The 16,638-nt window shown below is 59.4% G+C and overlaps 1 protein-coding gene and 2 pseudogenes across 1 annotated transcript; all 3 read right to left on the bottom strand.

Moving 5' to 3' along the window:
• Positions 1 to 591: 591 nt before the first annotated feature.
• LOC147414766 (protocadherin gamma-A2 pseudogene) lies at positions 592 to 3,766 on the bottom strand (annotated as a pseudogene).
• A 1,459-nt stretch (positions 3,767 to 5,225) lies between these two features.
• On the bottom strand, positions 5,226 to 7,724 carry LOC147414765 (protocadherin gamma-B5 pseudogene; annotated as a pseudogene).
• A 3,841-nt stretch (positions 7,725 to 11,565) lies between these two features.
• LOC147414764 (protocadherin gamma-A6-like) lies at positions 11,566 to 16,512 on the bottom strand. The gene is made up of 5 exons (XM_086471223.1): positions 16,501 to 16,512; positions 15,627 to 15,692; positions 12,474 to 14,420; positions 11,802 to 12,056; positions 11,566 to 11,736 (listed from the first exon to the last, which is right to left on the bottom strand). Exons 1-5 carry the CDS (start codon positions 16,510 to 16,512, stop codon positions 11,566 to 11,568), a joined length of 2,451 nt encoding a protein of 816 aa, XP_086327349.1.
• Positions 16,513 to 16,638: the final 126 nt, after the last annotated feature.

Genomic DNA, 16,638 nt, shown 5'->3' with positions numbered 1-16,638 from the left:
GTCACACTGCATGATATTACAGAAAGGCATTACACAGGAAGAAAACTAATTATATCTCTTCTATCCTTCAACAGCCCATCAAACACGGTACACGCACGTCTCATATCCAGCTACTCACAGCTTGCATGGTGTTCTTTGACCCACATTATTTGCAAGCACTTCTCTATAAAGGGGCAGCTGACCAGGCCATTTCTCTAGAAAATGCAGCACCATCAAATCATGGACTTCACATATAAATCTTTACATCTCTGTACTCAGATGGAAGATACTTCTGTTCACTCACTACACTTCAGAGAAGAAAACTGCAAGTTCTGAAAATAAAACAGCAGCAGTCCTCCAGGAGTTACCGGAACAGTGAAAAGCGTGTAACACAGAAATGACGTGATAAAGCCACAAAGCCCCGCTCCAACGAAACTCCAGCCCCACACTTCTCCTGACACCACAACTGCAACGCTCAACCACAAGCCCACGTTCACTGCCCGGCAGCAAGGGGCACCAGCGGAACCTCCCTCCGCAGGACGCAGAACCCGCCGGGAAAGCGCCGGGAAGCAGCAGAGGGAAGCGTGGCGGGGAAAGCCTGGTCAGAGGCACTCACCGGGGCAGCGGCCGGATCCGCGCGGCGGGCGCCGGCAGGGTCCTCCCCGAGCAGCGGCGCGGGCTCGTCGGGCGGCGGCCGGGCCGGCAGGGTGTCGCAGCAGCTGGCGCCCGACAAGCGGAGCTGGCTCTTGCGCGAGTCGGCGGTGAGCGACACCTCGTGCGAGTAGGAGTGCAGGAAGGCGCGGACGCCGTCGATGCCCACGAAGGTCGAGGCCGGCACGCCGCGCAGGGCGCCGCTGCCCGCCGCCAGCAGCTGCGAGCGGCGCCAGCGCCGCAGGCGCAGCGCCAGCAGCAGCAGCAGGAAGGCGACGAACAGGCAGGACACGGCCGCCACGGCCACCACCAGCCACCGCGTCAGCCCGCCGGCCGCCTCGCCCGGCGCCGCCGCCGCCGCCGCCGCGCTGCCCAGCTCCCACAGCAGCTCGGCCACGCTCTCGGCCAGCACCACCGTCAGCGTGGCCGTGGCCGACAGCGCCGGCCGCCCGTGGTCCTTCACCACCACCACCAGGCTCTGCCGCGACGCGTCGCGGGCCAGCGGCGACCGCGCCGTCCGCACCTCGCCGCTGTGCAGCCCCACGCGGAACAGCCCCGGCTCCGTCGCCTTGGCCAGCTCGTACGACAGCCACGCGTTCTGACCCGCGTCCGCGTCCACCGCCACCACCTTGGCCACCAGCGACCCGGGCTCCGCCGAGCGCGGCGCCAGCTCCACGCCCGACCAGCCCCACACCGACCCCGACCGCGACCCCGACCCCGCGCTCGCCGACGACGACGACGACGACGCCGGCGGGTACAGCACCTGCGGCGCGTTGTCGTTCTCGTCCACGATCACCAGCCGCACCGACACGTTGCTGCTCAGCGCCGGCGCGCCGCCGTCCTCCGCCCGCACCCACAGCCCCACCTCGCGCACCTCCTCGTAGTCGAACGAGCGCAGCGCGTACAGCGCGCCCGTCTCCGCCTGCACCGACACGTACGACGACAGCGGCGCGCCCCGCACAAGACCCTCCCCCAGCCGGTACCGCACGCGCGCGTTCGCCCCCCAGTCCGCGTCCGTCGCCCGCACCGTCAGCACCAGCGCGCCCGCCGCGTTGTTCTCGGCCAGCCGCGCGCTGTACCGCGCCTCCGCGAACACCGGCGCGTTGTCGTTCACGTCCAGCACGCGCAGCGCCAGCACCGCGCTGCTCCGCAGCGACGGCGAACCGCCGTCCGCCGCCCGCACCGTCACGTTGTACTCCCACACCTCCTCCCGGTCCAGCTCCCGCGCCGTCACCACGCGGTAGTAGCTGCCCTGCGAGCTCTGCAGCACGAATGGGACGCCCCCGTCCAGCCAGCACCGCACCTCGCCGTTCGCCCCCGAGTCCCGGTCCTGCACGTGTAACAGGGCCACCACCGTCCCCGGCGGCGCGTCCTCCGAGATTGCGTCGAGCGCCGACCGCACCGAAATCTCGGGAACGTTGTCATTGACGTCTGTCACCGTGATCGCGACTTTTGCCGTGTCAGAAAGGCCGCCGCCGTCCCGTGACTGCACCTCCAGTTCGTACGAGTCGCCTTCCTCGAAGTCCAGGCTCCGCAACAGCGTGATCGATCCCGTCTCGGCATCCAACAGGAATATCTCCGATGCCAGGTCTGTCGCTTTCTTCAGCGAGTATTTCACGTGCCCGTTCAGCCCCTCGTCGGCGTCGGTGGCCGTGACGGTGACGAGGGTGGAGCCCACGGGCACGTCCTCGGGCACACGCACCGGGTACTCCGCCTGCCTGAACACGGGCGCGTTGTCGTTCGCGTCCAGCACCGACACCCGCAGCCGCGCCGTGCCCGTCCGCGCCGGATCGCCGCCGTCGCTCGCCCTCAGCACCAGCTCGTGAAACGCCGCCTCCTCCCGGTCCAGCGCCTTCGCCAGCACCAGCTCGGGACGACGAGCGCCGCCGGGGCCCGCCTGCACGGCCAGCGAGAAGTGCTCGTCGCCGCTCAGCTCGTAGCTCTGCAGGCCGTTCGACCCCGAATCCGGGTCGTGAGCCTCGGCCAGGGGAAAACGCGAACCCGGCGCTGTTGTCTCGCTTATTGTCTCCTCGAGCTCAACGTCCTTGAAGATGGGGGCGTTATCGTTAATGTCCGTGATCTCCACTTCGATTTCATAAACCTGCATTTCCCCCTCCACTATCACCTCACACCGCAGCACGCATTTCTCCACCAGCCGGCACAGCTGCTCTCTGTCTATCCTCTCCGCCGTCACTAAATGTCCCGTCTTCCCCTGCAGGGCCAAATACTGCCTCCGACCTTCGGAGACAACGCGGACGCCGCGATCGCGGAGCGCCGGCAGCTCCAGCCCCAGGTCCTTGGCCACGTCGCCCACGAACGAGCCCTTCGGCAGCTCCTCGGGCACCGAGTAGCGCAGCTGCCCACACGCCGCCTCCCACAACGCCACCAGGACGCACCACAGCAGGGCTCGCTCCCGCTGGACCCAGCGCCTCCCCGACGCGCTCATCGCCGCCGCGGCGCCGCCGCCACCGCAACACGGCCGGCACCTCCCCGCCGAACACCCACGATACGGCTCCGGCTCTCCGCTCTCGGCCGCTGCTGTCGGACCCTCCGCCTCGCTGCAGCACGGCTCCGCACCGCGGGGACGCTCGCAGACCGCCCGAAAGCCGAGAAAGATAGACAGACAGACAGATAGCGAGCGAGAGAGTGAGTGAGCCGGGCTGCAGCGGGCGGGGCTGCCTGCAGAGCTCCGGCCTTCCTCTCGCTCCTCCTCGGTCAACAGCGGCGCCCGCAGCCTCCTCCCGGCACTGCAGGCACCGAGCGCTGCCCACCGCTGCCCGCCCTGCCTTGCCCACGGGCAGCTCGCGGGGACGGCACCGCCGCCAGCGACACACCGGTCCCCGGCCAGCGCTGATCTCCTGCCTTGGCTTTTCTCCAGCCCAGCTCTTCTGTGATCCTCCAGATCACAGAAAGACCAGAAAAAAATAAGAAGGCTCCCGTGGTTGTGTTATTTCCATACCACGATTTTTTTCTTGTAACGGTGATATAAAGTTCTCTTAATATGACATACAGAATATTGCGATTCTAACCCTAGTAGTCGAAAGTATAATCTCCACCAGGTACTGCAGAGCATTTTGTATCATTCGAGTCTGAATGATTTCTTTCTCACCCTTTCTGCAGATGAATACTGCGTCATACTGGAACGTTATTGGCCATATTGATTTTCCAAATCCTGACCAATAGAACGAGGGAGCAATGAAGATGGTCCATTAAAAAGCGTCCTCCCAAAAGGCTGCCCTTCACTCCTGTCTTTGTTACTTTTCACTGGCACATCAGAGGCTCCTCTCAATCATCCTCCATTTCTCCCCTTTCTCCAACCACCATTTTAAAATTCTTTGTTGTAACTTTACACTACAGGCCGTGCTTACACTTGGGACTTAGTGCTCCATTCTAGAGTAACCCAGCAGCAAGCCGTGATGCATGTGCATGGTCTGTCCGGGGGGGGGGGGTCATTAAAAAACCAAAACAAAACAAAACAACAAAGCAAAGCACAAAACTACATTAGCACAAAGCAAACTTCACGATAAACAAAGAACATCTCTTTGGGAAAAGGGGGATGCAAGAAGAAAACAGGCTCTGAAATACAAGTCTCGACTTTTTTTCTTTCTTTTTTTTTTTTTTTTTTTTTTTTTGATCCCATTCAACGCCATAACCTTTGTAGAAAACACAAATCAGGAACACTAAATAGAGGGGTGGAAACAAAAATAAAAATAACTGCACAAAAACCTCAGAGAAATACTACCTGGAAATATTAGTCAGCCTCATTAGTGCTATCATTTCTGCACCCGCCGTCCCTCGAAAGATGGGAGTGCACATGACAAAGGCGGAGCAGCAATTGTAACTTCTAATCTGTTACACGCCCACCCTCCTTGGGCAGTCCAACACCAAAACAGCATTAACCAACAGATTTTTGTTCAGCCGTCAGCTAAGTCCAGGTACATCACTTTAGGAAAAAGGGATCAGGAAGGAAAAAATTTCCAGAACTCAGCGTCACGTCGATTTTCCCGACCCCGTCGTATAGAATTACAGGATCTCACTGTACACAGTACACAGAGTAAGGATCCGCCTTCAGCGTTACTAACAATTCCAACAACACAAGCTTCGTAGTCATAACTTCTCAGACGAACCTGTACCTGTGACCTCCCATGAAACAAGGACGCCTACTGACCACTCATCTTGTATTCATTCATGAATCCACGGATCCGCAATTCCCATCCACACACACCCGGGAAACCCAGGAGAAACAGGACGCAGTTTCACAACGGTAAAGTACCTCGTTCAGCACAGGAAGGCTACGCGGTTACCGCTACTACCATACACCATTTTAGACAGCACAGGTTTTCTAGACAATTTTTGCCTTGTCGACGTCCAGCGTCAGCAGAGTTCATTAAAACTCAGAGGTGCACGACACATTTATCCAGCACAAGTGGAATGGCAAGAACCTCCCCACGACTCTAAATGAGTGACAGCTGACGACGCAGAGAGCGCCATTTCGCACTTGCAAGAAAAGAAACTGTACCAGATTGTTTCCTTCGTTCATGGATATATAGATCGCTCAAGCAGACAAACAAAGCCCCACTACCGGCAGCGATGGTTTAGGAAAGGCTCAGAGACACGGACTGCGCGGGCTTACAGACCTGCGGGGCGTCGGGGTCCGCCGGCGGCTCTCCCGCGTCGGCGCTGCCGCTCGGGCTCCGCTTTCCGCAGGCCTCCGCGCCGAGAAGCTCCTCCGCGGGCAGGCTGGGCAGCGGCGGCGGCAGCCAAGCGGCCTCGGCGGCGGCGCGGCCCGGCGCCACGCACAGGTTGTAGGAGTAGGGCAAGGTGCCCTCGCAGAAGTCGGCCGGGAAGGCGGCGCCGGCCACGGAGAAGCGCTGCGCGCCCAGGCAGCGCAGCACGGCGGGCGGCCCGGCCCGCCGCACCCGCGCCAGCACGGCCAGCGCCACGCTCAGCACGAACAGCGCCGACAGCAGCGCCAGCGCCAGCACCAGGTAGAACTGCAGCTCCGCCGGCGGCTCGGCGCCCGCCGCCCGCTCGCTCAGCGCCGGCAGCGCCTCCTGCAGGCTCTCGGCCAGCACCACGTGCAGCGTGGCCGTGGCCGACAGCGCCGGCTGCCCGTGGTCCTTCACCACGGCCACCAGCCGCTGCTTCGCCGCGTCCCTCTCCGACACGGCCCGCGCCGTCCGCACCTCGCCGCTGTGCAGCCCCACGCGGAACAGCGCCGGCTCCGCCGCCTGCACCAGCTCGTACGACAGCCACGCGTTGCGCCCCGCGTCCGCGTCCACCGCCACCACCTTGGCCACCAGGTACCCGGCCTCGGCCGAACGCGGCACCACCTCGAACGACGACGACGACGCCCCAGCTCCAGGCGCCGCTCCCGCCGACGCCCCCGCGCCCGCCGCCGGCCACAGCACCCGCGGCGCGTTGTCGTTGCGGTCCAGCACGAAGACGCGCACCGTCGCCGTCGAGCTGCGCGCCGGCGCCCCGCCGTCCTGCGCCCGCACCGCCACCGCGAACTCGCGGCACTGCTCGTAGTCCAAGGAGCGCTGCGCGTACACCGCGCCGCTCCGCGCCTCCACCGACACGTACGCCGCCGCGCCCGCGCTGCCGCCCGCCAGCCAGTAGCTCACGCGCCCGTTGGCGCCCGCGTCCGCGTCCCGCGCCCGCACGCGCACCACCTCCGCGCCCGCCGCGTTGTTCTCCGGCACGTACGCGCTGTAGGCCGCCTCCTCGAACACCGGCGCGTTGTCGTTCACGTCCGACACCTCCAGCACCAGCGCCGCCACGCTGGACAGCGCCGGCGCGCCCCGGTCCCGCGCCACCACCGTCACGCGGTGCTCGGACGCCTGCTCACGGTCCAGCGAGCTCGCCGTCACCACCTTGTACGAGCCGCCCGACGACGACGACGACACCAGCGACAGCGGCGCCTCGCCCGACAGCTCGCACCACACCTGACCGTTCTCCCCGGAGTCCCGGTCCCGCACTTTCACTAGGGCCACCACCGTGCCGACCGGCGCGTCCTCGGGCACCGGGCTCGACACCGACAGCATCGTGATTTCGGGCGCGTTGTCGTTCTCGTCCGTGACGTCTATCTGCACTTCGCTCTGAGCCGTGAGCCCGCCGCCGTCCCTCGCCTCCAGGACGAAGCCGTATTTGCTCTTCTCCTCGAAATCGAGGGGCGCCGCCGTCCTCACCTCGCCGCTCTCGCTGTCCACACTGAACAACGCGCGGACGCTCTCGGGCACGTTGCCGAAGCCGTAGGACACCCGCCCGTTGGAGCCCGCGTCCGCGTCCGTGGCCCGCACCCGCAGCACCAGCGACCCCGCCGGCAGATTTTCCCGCACTCGAGCCTCGTACACGCTTTTATTGAACACAGGCGCGTTGTCGTTGGCGTCCGTCACGTTGACGCGAACCTGCACAGTCCCGGACCTCACCGGGTCCCCCCCATCCACTGCCGTTAGCACCAGCAGAAACGAGCTCTGCTTCTCCCGGTCCAACGCTCTCTCCAGCACTAACGCCGGCTGCTTCTTTCCGACCGGGCTTTCCGTCATGGCCAGAGTGAAGGACGGGTCGCTAGTGAGCTCGTAAGTCAGCAGCGAGTTGCTGCCCACGTCCGCGTCTCGGGCCATCTCCAGCGGAAAACGAGCACCGGGAAGTGTCCATTCTCCGATCTCGAGGTCCAGAGCAGCCCTGCTGAAGGTCGGCGCGTTGTCGTTGACGTCCTGGATGGCCACCTCGACGTGGAAAACGTTGAGCGGGTTCTGCACCAGCGCCTCGAAGCTGACGGAGCAGGACACCGCCTCGCCGCACAGCTCCTCCCGGTCCAGCCTCTCGCTCACGTACAGCTCCCCGGTCTCCTCGCTCACGCCGAAGTATGGCTTCTCGGCGCTGAGCCGCAGCTTGCGTGCCGGCAGGTCGGCCGGGCTCAGCCCCAGGTCCCGCGCCAGCGGCCCCACCAGCGAGCCTCTGCCCAGCTCCTCGGGGATGGCGTAGCGGAGCCGCTCCGGCGCCGCCCGGCAGCACAAGCCCAGCACCAGAGCGGACAGCAGCACTCGCCCGGCTGCTCGCCGCCGGCTCTGCCTCTGCCTCCCCGCCATTCTGCACAGCGAGCGCCGCGCTCCTCCTTCCGCCGCTGCCCGCCCTCCGCCCGGCCTTCCGCCGCGCTCCGCAGCCCGCGCAGGGGCCGCCGCAGGGCTGCGAGCTCGCCGCCGCCGCCTCGGACGCCGCCGCTCCCCGCGCCGCGCCGCCGCTCGCCTCTGCTGCCCGCGCCGCTGCCGCTCTGGCCGCCGCCGGGCGAGCGAGCAGCCCGCGGGGGCAGGACGCTGCGGCGGCTCCGCGGCGGCGGCGGCTGCGGCTCCAGCGCCGCTCCGCCTCGGCCAACAGCGGCACCCGGAGGCGCCGCGACGCCACCGCAGCCGCCTCGTGGCCGCGCTCACAGGGGCCGCGCTTCTGCCCGGCCTTCGCTGCCTGCACCCGCCTTTGGGGTCTCTCTGAATTGGAATCGGGAAGCGCAGAGGCACTTGCTTAATGCGACTCCAAAGGCGTTTAAAACTCAGACACGCTCTCAAGTGCTTTTAGGTCATCTCCTTGAGTTGCAGTGAGTAGTCAGGAGTGAATCCTCATGGCAGAGTAATAAAGAGAGGACCTCAGCTACTGTTATAAAATCTAAATAGAAGTATAATTGCAATACACAGTTTTATAGTTGTCGAAGACTTTGTTTTCAGTTCTATTTTCCTTACCTGTCAGAAATATCAAGAAGGAAATATTCGTGTTGGACTAATCAATACGTAATCACAATCAGAATAAACCAATTTGCAATCCTTTCATGCCAGTCTCTGATGTTTGTCCCACTGATGATTTTTACTGTAGGGAGAAGAGCAATTGCTCTATACGAAGACAGCAGAATAGCCTTCACCATTTTTTTTTCTGATTCACAGAAGTTCGTTCTTTTGTGTTTCCATGTTTTAGGGGTTGACAACTAGAAAATGCAAAGCCAAGTTGACCCTTTCATAGAACCAAAGAATGTTTGAGGTTGGAAAGGACCTTTAAAGATCATCAAGTCCACCCCTCTGCCATGGGCAGGGACATTCCTCAAAAGATCAGGATTCTCAAAGACCTTGAGAATGGACCCTTGAGGGACACTACATGTTAGTGAATTCCATTTGGATATCGAACCATTGACTATAGCTCTTTCAATGCAGCCATCCAGACAGTTCCTTATCCATCTAACAGGCCACCTGGCAAACCCATGTCACTCCAATTGAGTAGACAGCAAGTTATGCGGGCTATGTGGGGGACACCCTGCATTTATTCTCCCACTGGCCCCCAGTCTGTTCATGGAAACCTTGCCTGGGCTGGGTTGTCACTCTCCATTTGGGAGAACTGCAGTCAAAATTGGTGGTTTTGCGTTCTTACTCTACAGACAAGTGTGCATAGATGAGCACACGTGTGTCTGTGAAAGCCTTCCTCTGTACAGCTGCAAACATCAAAGGTGTGTGGGGGAACGGCCCCTGCACTCAGACCCCTGGAACAGATGGGACCTTCCCCATCTGATCAGACACCCCGAGACTGAGCTGCAGCTTATGACAACAAGCAAGACGAGAGTTAGAAACCTATAGAAATGAACAGATCAGGTGGAATCTTAACTCTGAGGCAAAACATATTGAGCAGAAACAACTCAAATTGCATGGTACTCTACTAGGCACATTAGATATGTTAATTATGACAAGCAAGGAAATGACCATCTCTTCTACAGACTCACACTCACAGCTCCCTTGTCTTCTCTCCTGCCATACACAACTGGCAGGTTTGCTTCTGACCTTCTAATAATTGGCAAAAGCATATCATGAGGTGATGACACACCATGATCACATCAAGACAGGAGGTACATTTGTCTCCTCACCACCTTTCTGAGAAAATAGGAGTGGTCATCCAACAGAGAATGGGACATAAAACTAACGGCTTAGGGGGAATCTCCTCCCCTCTTTCATCAATGCACTGTTCAGCAGAGATGCCACTTCTGTGAGGTCCTGTTTACTTCTATTCCCCCTCACAAAAACAGAACTCAAAGATACCCTCATATCTCCTGCCTTTCACATGCACTATAGCAAGCATAAAATGCAGTAATACACGACCCGTTGCTAAACAAAGCTATGCTGACAATCACAAGTAAACCTACATGCACAGGAAACTGAGAAAGGAAAAAACATAAAGCAGACAACCAAAGCAAGGAAGCATTAGAACACGAAGTTTTGTCAGAGAGACTCACTGGGAAGTCTTCCTGCTCTTCACTGCAGGTGTTGAAATTCATCCCTGAGAGCACCTGGAAGTCATTCACATCTCAAGCTGTAAGTGTGGCCCCAAAGTTTTCCCCTGCGCTACATAGTAGGGATTTCATTTTAAGAAATACTCATCAGCTTTCAGCAATTTTTTCCCGCTCTGTGGCCTGCTCATCTCCCACAAACATGAAGCCATCAGTGTAAACACCTTATCATGGGTCTCTTTCTCAAGCTCAGTCTTCTGAGAAATTACAGCAGATTCTCACTCCAATTTCCTAACACAGCAAATGCACTTTAATGTGGCCAAAGCAACTATGTGCCACAAAACAACACCCACATTTTCTAATGCAAAAATCACTGTCCAGAAATGGGGAAAATGAACCATGAGCTTCCAGGAAACAAAGGCCTGAAAGAAACTGTGATTGCAACTACGAAGAAACTCTGCATTGCAATATCACAACGAGATACAAATGGGTAAAGGAAGTTTCACACAGGAATTATAAGCCTTTCTACCCAGGCATCATCAATCTACAGGCATAATTAATGCACAAATACTTTATTGCTGGAGGACCATTACTGCCTTTCGCACAGGGAAACCAGAGTCACAGCATGAATAGCACAGGCCTTGGCAACAGGCATGACATCAAAACATTGCTCAGCCAAAATAACATTGACCCACCTAGTTTCCTGGCTCACAGCCAGCCTCTCACCTTCCTTGATCTGCATTCACAGCCTTTAGTTACTCCACAGTAATATCCAGAGGTGATAACCGGTATTTTGACCACAGGCAAAAGAGCATTTCATTCAGTAAGATTTTATGGGAACAGAAGGAGATCAAAGTCTTTGTCTTGGCAGCTGTGCACCTTCACGGTATGGACTGTTCCCCCAGCCCAACAATTATCAGAGATTTTTAAGGGTTACCGGTCACAATGAGGCACACAGGGGAAGGTCAGAGAAACATAACAGATGTCATCTTCCACACATTATGCAAGACAATGGCCCAAGGCAGAATTGAAAGGACCAGTACATACTCCTCTAGATTATGGCCCTAAGAGTAGATACATATTATAAGGTGGTTAGTAGGTAGTGAATACATAGTGTCATCTTCCTAAAGCTCCCATTAAGGCATTTCTCCTAAGCAAGCTGTGAGTTAAGCATTGATGATGACATGCAAATACACTGGAGAAAACTCCTAGGGCTCGCAATCTCCCAATACACACCAGTTCCACCAGAAGTACTTCAAAGAAAAACTCACATTGCACAATACCACAGCTAGGCACTGAACAGGGAAAGAAGCAATCCATATCTCTTGTACCCTTCAACAGCACATCACACACAGCTCCCATGGACCTTGTCTCCAACCCTTCACTGCCCGCACGGTGTTCTTTGACCCTCACCATTTACAGGCACTTATCAAAAAGCCACTTCCCCAGAATGTTTCTCTATAAAATGCACGACAATCACACCACGGATTTCACAGAGGAAAATTCACATCACTGTGCAGACAGAAGATACATTTGCCCGCTCACTACACTTCAGAGAAGAAACACCGATGTTCTGACAGTAAAACAGCAGCAGTTGTCCACAAGAACTGGGTCAGTGAAGGGCGTGGAATACAAAAAGGACCTGATAAAACCACAAAGGCCCTCTCCAACGAAACTCAAGCCAGCAGCAGCCCCACACTTCTCCTGCCCCTCACAACAACCGTAACGATCAGCCACAAGCCCGCGTTCACTGCCACGCAGCGAGAGGCACCAGCGCACAGCGCGTTGCGCAGCGAAGCTCCGCCTTCCTGGGCACCCAACCTCCCTCCGCAGGACGCAGAACTACGCTTGGAAAGCGCCGGGAAGCAGCAGAGGGAAGCGTGGCGGGGAAAGCCTGGTCAGAGGCACTCACCGGGGCAGCGGCCGGGTCCGCGCGGCGGGCGCCGGCAGGGTCCTCCCCGAGCAGCGGCGCGGGCTCGTCGGGCGGCGGCCGGGCCGGCAGGGTGTCGCAGCAGCTGGCGCCCGACAAGCGGAGCTGGCTCTTGCTCGAGTCGGCGGTGAGCGACACCTCGTGCGAGTAGGAGTGCAGGAAGGCGCGGACGCCGTCGATGCCCACGAAGGTCGAGGCCGGCACGCCGCGCAGGGCGCCGCTGCCCGCCGCCAGCAGCTGCGAGCGGCGCCAGCGCCGCAGGCGCAGCGCCAGCAGCAGCAGCAGGAAGGCGACGAACAAGCAGGACACGGCCGCCACGGCCACCACCAGCCACCGCGTCAGCCCGCCGGCCGCCTCGCCCGGCGCCGCCGCCGCCGCCGCCGCGCTGCCCAGCTCCCACAGCAGCTCGGCCACGCTCTCGGCCAGCACCACCGTCAGCGTGGCCGTGGCCGACAGCGCCGGCCGCCCGTGGTCCTTCACCACCACCACCAGGCTCTGCCGCGACGCGTCGCGGGCCAGCGGCGACCGCGCCGTCCGCACCTCGCCGCTGTGCAGCCCCACGCGGAACAGCCCCGGCTCCGTCGCCTTGGCCAGCTCGTACGACAGCCACGCGTTCTGACCCGCGTCCGCGTCCACCGCCACCACCTTGGCCACCAGCGACCCGGGCTCCGCCGAGCGCGGCGCCAGCTCCACGCCCGACCAGCCCCACACCGACCCCGACCGCGACCCCAATCCCGCGCTCGCCGACGACGCCGACGCCGGCGGGTACAGCACCTGCGGCGCGTTGTCGTTCTCGTCCACGATCACCAGCCGCACCGACACGTTGCTGCTCAGCGCCGGCGCGCCGCCGTCCTCCGCCCGCACCCACAGCCCCACCTCGCGCACCTCCTCGTAGTCGAACGAGCGCAGCGCGTACAGCGCGCCCGTCTCCGCCTGCACCGACACGTACGACGACAGCGGCGCGCCCCGCACAAGACCCTCCCCCAGCCGGTACCGCACGCGCGCGTTCGCCCCCCAGTCCGCGTCCGTCGCCCGCACCGTCAGCACCAGCGCGCCCGCCGCGTTGTTCTCGGCCAGCCGCGCGCTGTACCGCGCCTCCGCGAACACCGGCGCGTTGTCGTTCACGTCCAGCACGCGCAGCGCCAGCACCGCGCTGCTCCGCAGCGACGGCGAACCGCCGTCCGCCGCCCGCACCGTCACGTTGTACTCCCACACCTCCTCCCGGTCCAGCTCCCGCGCCGTCACCACGCGGTAGTAGCTGCCCTGCGAGCTCTGCAGCACGAACGGGACGGCCCCGTCCAGCCAGCACCGCACCTCGCCGTTCGCTCCCGAGTCCCGGTCCTGCACGTGCAGCAGGGCCACCACCGTCCCCGGCGGCGCGTCCTCAGAGATGGTATTCAGCTGAGAAATCACGGTCAGTTCGGGCGAGTTGTCGTTGACGTCTGTTACGGTGATCGCGACTTTTGCCGTATCAGACAGCTCTCCTCCATCCCGTGCCTGCACCTCCAGTTCGTACGAGTCGCCTTCCTCGAAGTCCAGGCTCCGCAACAGCGTGATCGATCCCGTCTCGGCATCCAACAGGAATATCTCCGATGCCAGGTTCGTCGCTTTCTTTAGAGAGTATTTCACGTGCCCGTTCAGCCCCTCGTCGGCGTCGGTGGCCGTGACGGTGACGAGGGTGGAGCCCACGGGCACGTCCTCGGGCACACGCACCGGGTACTCCGCCTGCCTGAACACGGGCGCGTTGTCGTTCGCGTCCAGCACCGACACCCGCAGCCGCGCCGTGCTCGTCCGCGCCGGATCGCCGCCGTCGCTCGCCCTCAGCACCAGCTCGTGAAACGCCGCCTCCTCCCGGTCCAGCGCCTTCGCCAGCACCAGCTCGGGACGACGAGCGCCGCCGGGGCCCGCCTGCACGGCCAGCGAGAAGTGCTCGTCGCCGCTCAGCTCGTAGCTCTGCAGGCCGTTCGTCCCCGAGTCCGGGTCGTGAGCCTCGGCCAGGGGAAACCGCGAACCCGGCGCTGTCGTCTCGCTCACTCTCAGTTCTTTTTCTGCCTCTCGGAAGCTGGGGGCGTTATCGTTAATGTCCGTGATCTCCACCTCGATTTCATAAACCCGCATTTCTCCCTCCACTATCACCTCACACCGCAGCACGCATTTCTCCACCAGCCGGCACAGCTGCTCTCTGTCTATCCTCTCCGCCGTCACCAAATGTCCCGTCTGCCCGTGCAGGGTGAAATACTGCGTCGTCCGACCTCTGTCTATGATGCGGATGCCTCGGTTGCGGAGCGCCGGCAGCTCCAGCCCCAGGTCCTTGGCCACGTCGCCCACGAACGAGCCCTTCGGCAGCTCCTCGGGCACCGAGTAGCGCAGCTGCCCACACGCCGCCTCCCACAACGCCACCAGGACGCACCACAGCAGGGCTCGATCCCGCCGGACCCAGCGCCTCCCCGACGCGCTCATCGCCGCCGCGGCGCCGCCGCCACCGCAACACGGCCGGCACCTCCCCGCCGAACACCCACGATACGGCTCCGGCTCTCCGCTCTCGGCCGCTGCCGCCGGACCCTCCGCCTCGCTGCAGCACGGCTCCGCACCGCGGGGACGCTCGCAGACCGCCCGAAAGCCGAGAAAGACAGACAGACAGCGAGCGAGCGAGCGAGTGAGCCGGGCTGCAGCGGGCGGGGCTGCCTGCAGAGCTCCGGCCTTCCTCTCGCTCCTCCTCGGTCAACAGCGGCGCCCGCAGCCTCCTCCCGGCACTGCAGGCACCGAGCGCTGCCCACCGCTGCCCGCCCTGCCTTGCCCACGGGCAGCTCGCGGGGACGGCACCGCCGCCACCGACACACCGGTCCCCGGCCAGCGCTGATCTCCTGCCTTGGCTTTTCTCCAGCCCATCTCTTCTTTGACCGTGACATATCCTACTTCCTTTTCAAAGGTGATCACAACCCGGAGGATGTCATTGGTCTCCGATGAACGCCATGTTCCTCTACCTCATTGCAAAAATGACTTGCTAACGGCTACATATGTAAACTGAAATACGTTTTCGCAATATGTCGCGCATAATATTAGTCTTATCCCATTAATTCAAAAACACAATCTGCAACACGAGTTTTTTGTAGCAGTCATGCTCGAATGACTGTTTCACGGATAGTAAAAGAAAACAGGCTCTGAGATATTAAACGTGATAATCAGACACACCCTCCACCCCTCGGAGACGTAAAGATTTCATGGTCACTAACCCAATCGGCAAATACTTCATTTCCTATAGAACACTCTTCAATTTAACTACACCACGACCACTGACTGCGTTCAGACATTTAAAGGCTGAAGATGATGGGATTAATCCACTGAAACTGAGATCATAACGACCCCAACTGCATACAGCTCCTGAGGAGGTGGGGTTGCTCAGTCACCTGCCATGGGCTCTGCGACATCTCCCTAGAACACCTTCCTGGGAACACAGTGCGGCAAGAGGTTCCCCTACTGCTCGAAAATTATTGTCTCCCACCCACCCCGGCTGCAGGCTGGAGGTCACTTCATCACTTCGTGCTGACTGTACAACTGTACACAGGAGGCAGGGAGGACCTGCAGTGAACCTGGCAGGATCAGCTCCTCGGCTGCCCACAAACTGCAGAGAAAATGGCTTTGCGAGTACAGCAAGAAGAAAATCAGGGTCATCTGCCTTGTCTCCTGTGCCCATTCTGTAGCCCATACTAGAAAAATGGGGGGGGGGGGGGGGGGGGGGGGGAGTGTGTGTGGGGGGGAGTGATTGCAACCATACGACAGCTTTGGTTTGCTCCAAATTTTCCTTACACGCCTATATTCCCGATAGACGTCTATTCTCACAGTACTATCGAACTGGACGCGAGTAATGGAAAACTGTGTGAAGACACCAAGATAATGGTAACATCGTTAAACTGTCAGAACACCTACAGATGCAGCTCATACTGAGAAAGGAAATTTAACGGATTTTAACAGGTGATTTCACTTCTTAATAGGCCACACAAATTTGGTTTGTATCGCTTATACACATTTACACTTAAACGATTATTCTGACATTTTGGACGACTGGGAAGGGGCTTTCATTTTCTCAGACATCAAAGTATAAAGGATTGCGACTTGTTAATAAAGTATTCATCTAATCCTTGAATCTTCATGTTGGTAGGAAACCTTGTCCACAAAATACTGTAGGACGGCAGAAGACATGTACAGCTGCACACCCAAAACTATAGGGACCATTTGTAAATGTCCAAATGGGCTTTCTTCAAGTGCCTGATTGCTGTCATTTGCAGTATTCCTTTCTCGTTTGAGATATGTTCTCCGAATGAGTAGAACCCTCCCTTTGTAAAGAGACAGACACAAAAAGAGGCTGAGAAACCGAATTCCTCGATTTACTATTCCCCTGCCGACGTCATCTACCAGGTCCAAGCACTCTTTGGGAAAAGAGTGCTCGATCCCTCAATCGAGGATAGACAGATCGAAAAAAAGACAGGTTGTGAAATACAAAACACGATTTTTTCCCCCTTGAGATCTCATTCAACACCTTCACCTGTGTATGAACGACAGGTAGGAAACGATAAGACAGAAGGACCTACCACTCACGATAGAAGGAAAAAAAAAAAAAAAAAGGAGGGCCGGGGGGGAACTGAACAGAGCAACTATACGTGGAATAATTAACCCGTCTCACCTGGGCTACCATTTCTGCAGAAGCCTTACCCAAACCACAGACGACAATATCCTCCTTGATCAGGGAGGAACAACGCGTAACTTCTCCTTTCAAGGAAACAAAATTTCAGGAAAGAAAAGTCTCAACACCAAGCGTCAG

The sequence above is a fragment of the Leptosomus discolor genome, chromosome 10 (assembly GCF_034619465.1).
Source record: "Leptosomus discolor isolate bLepDis1 chromosome 10, bLepDis1.hap2, whole genome shotgun sequence".
Lineage (NCBI taxonomy): Eukaryota > Metazoa > Chordata > Aves > Leptosomiformes > Leptosomidae > Leptosomus > Leptosomus discolor.
This window is presented reverse-complemented; position numbering and strand designations above follow the sequence as displayed.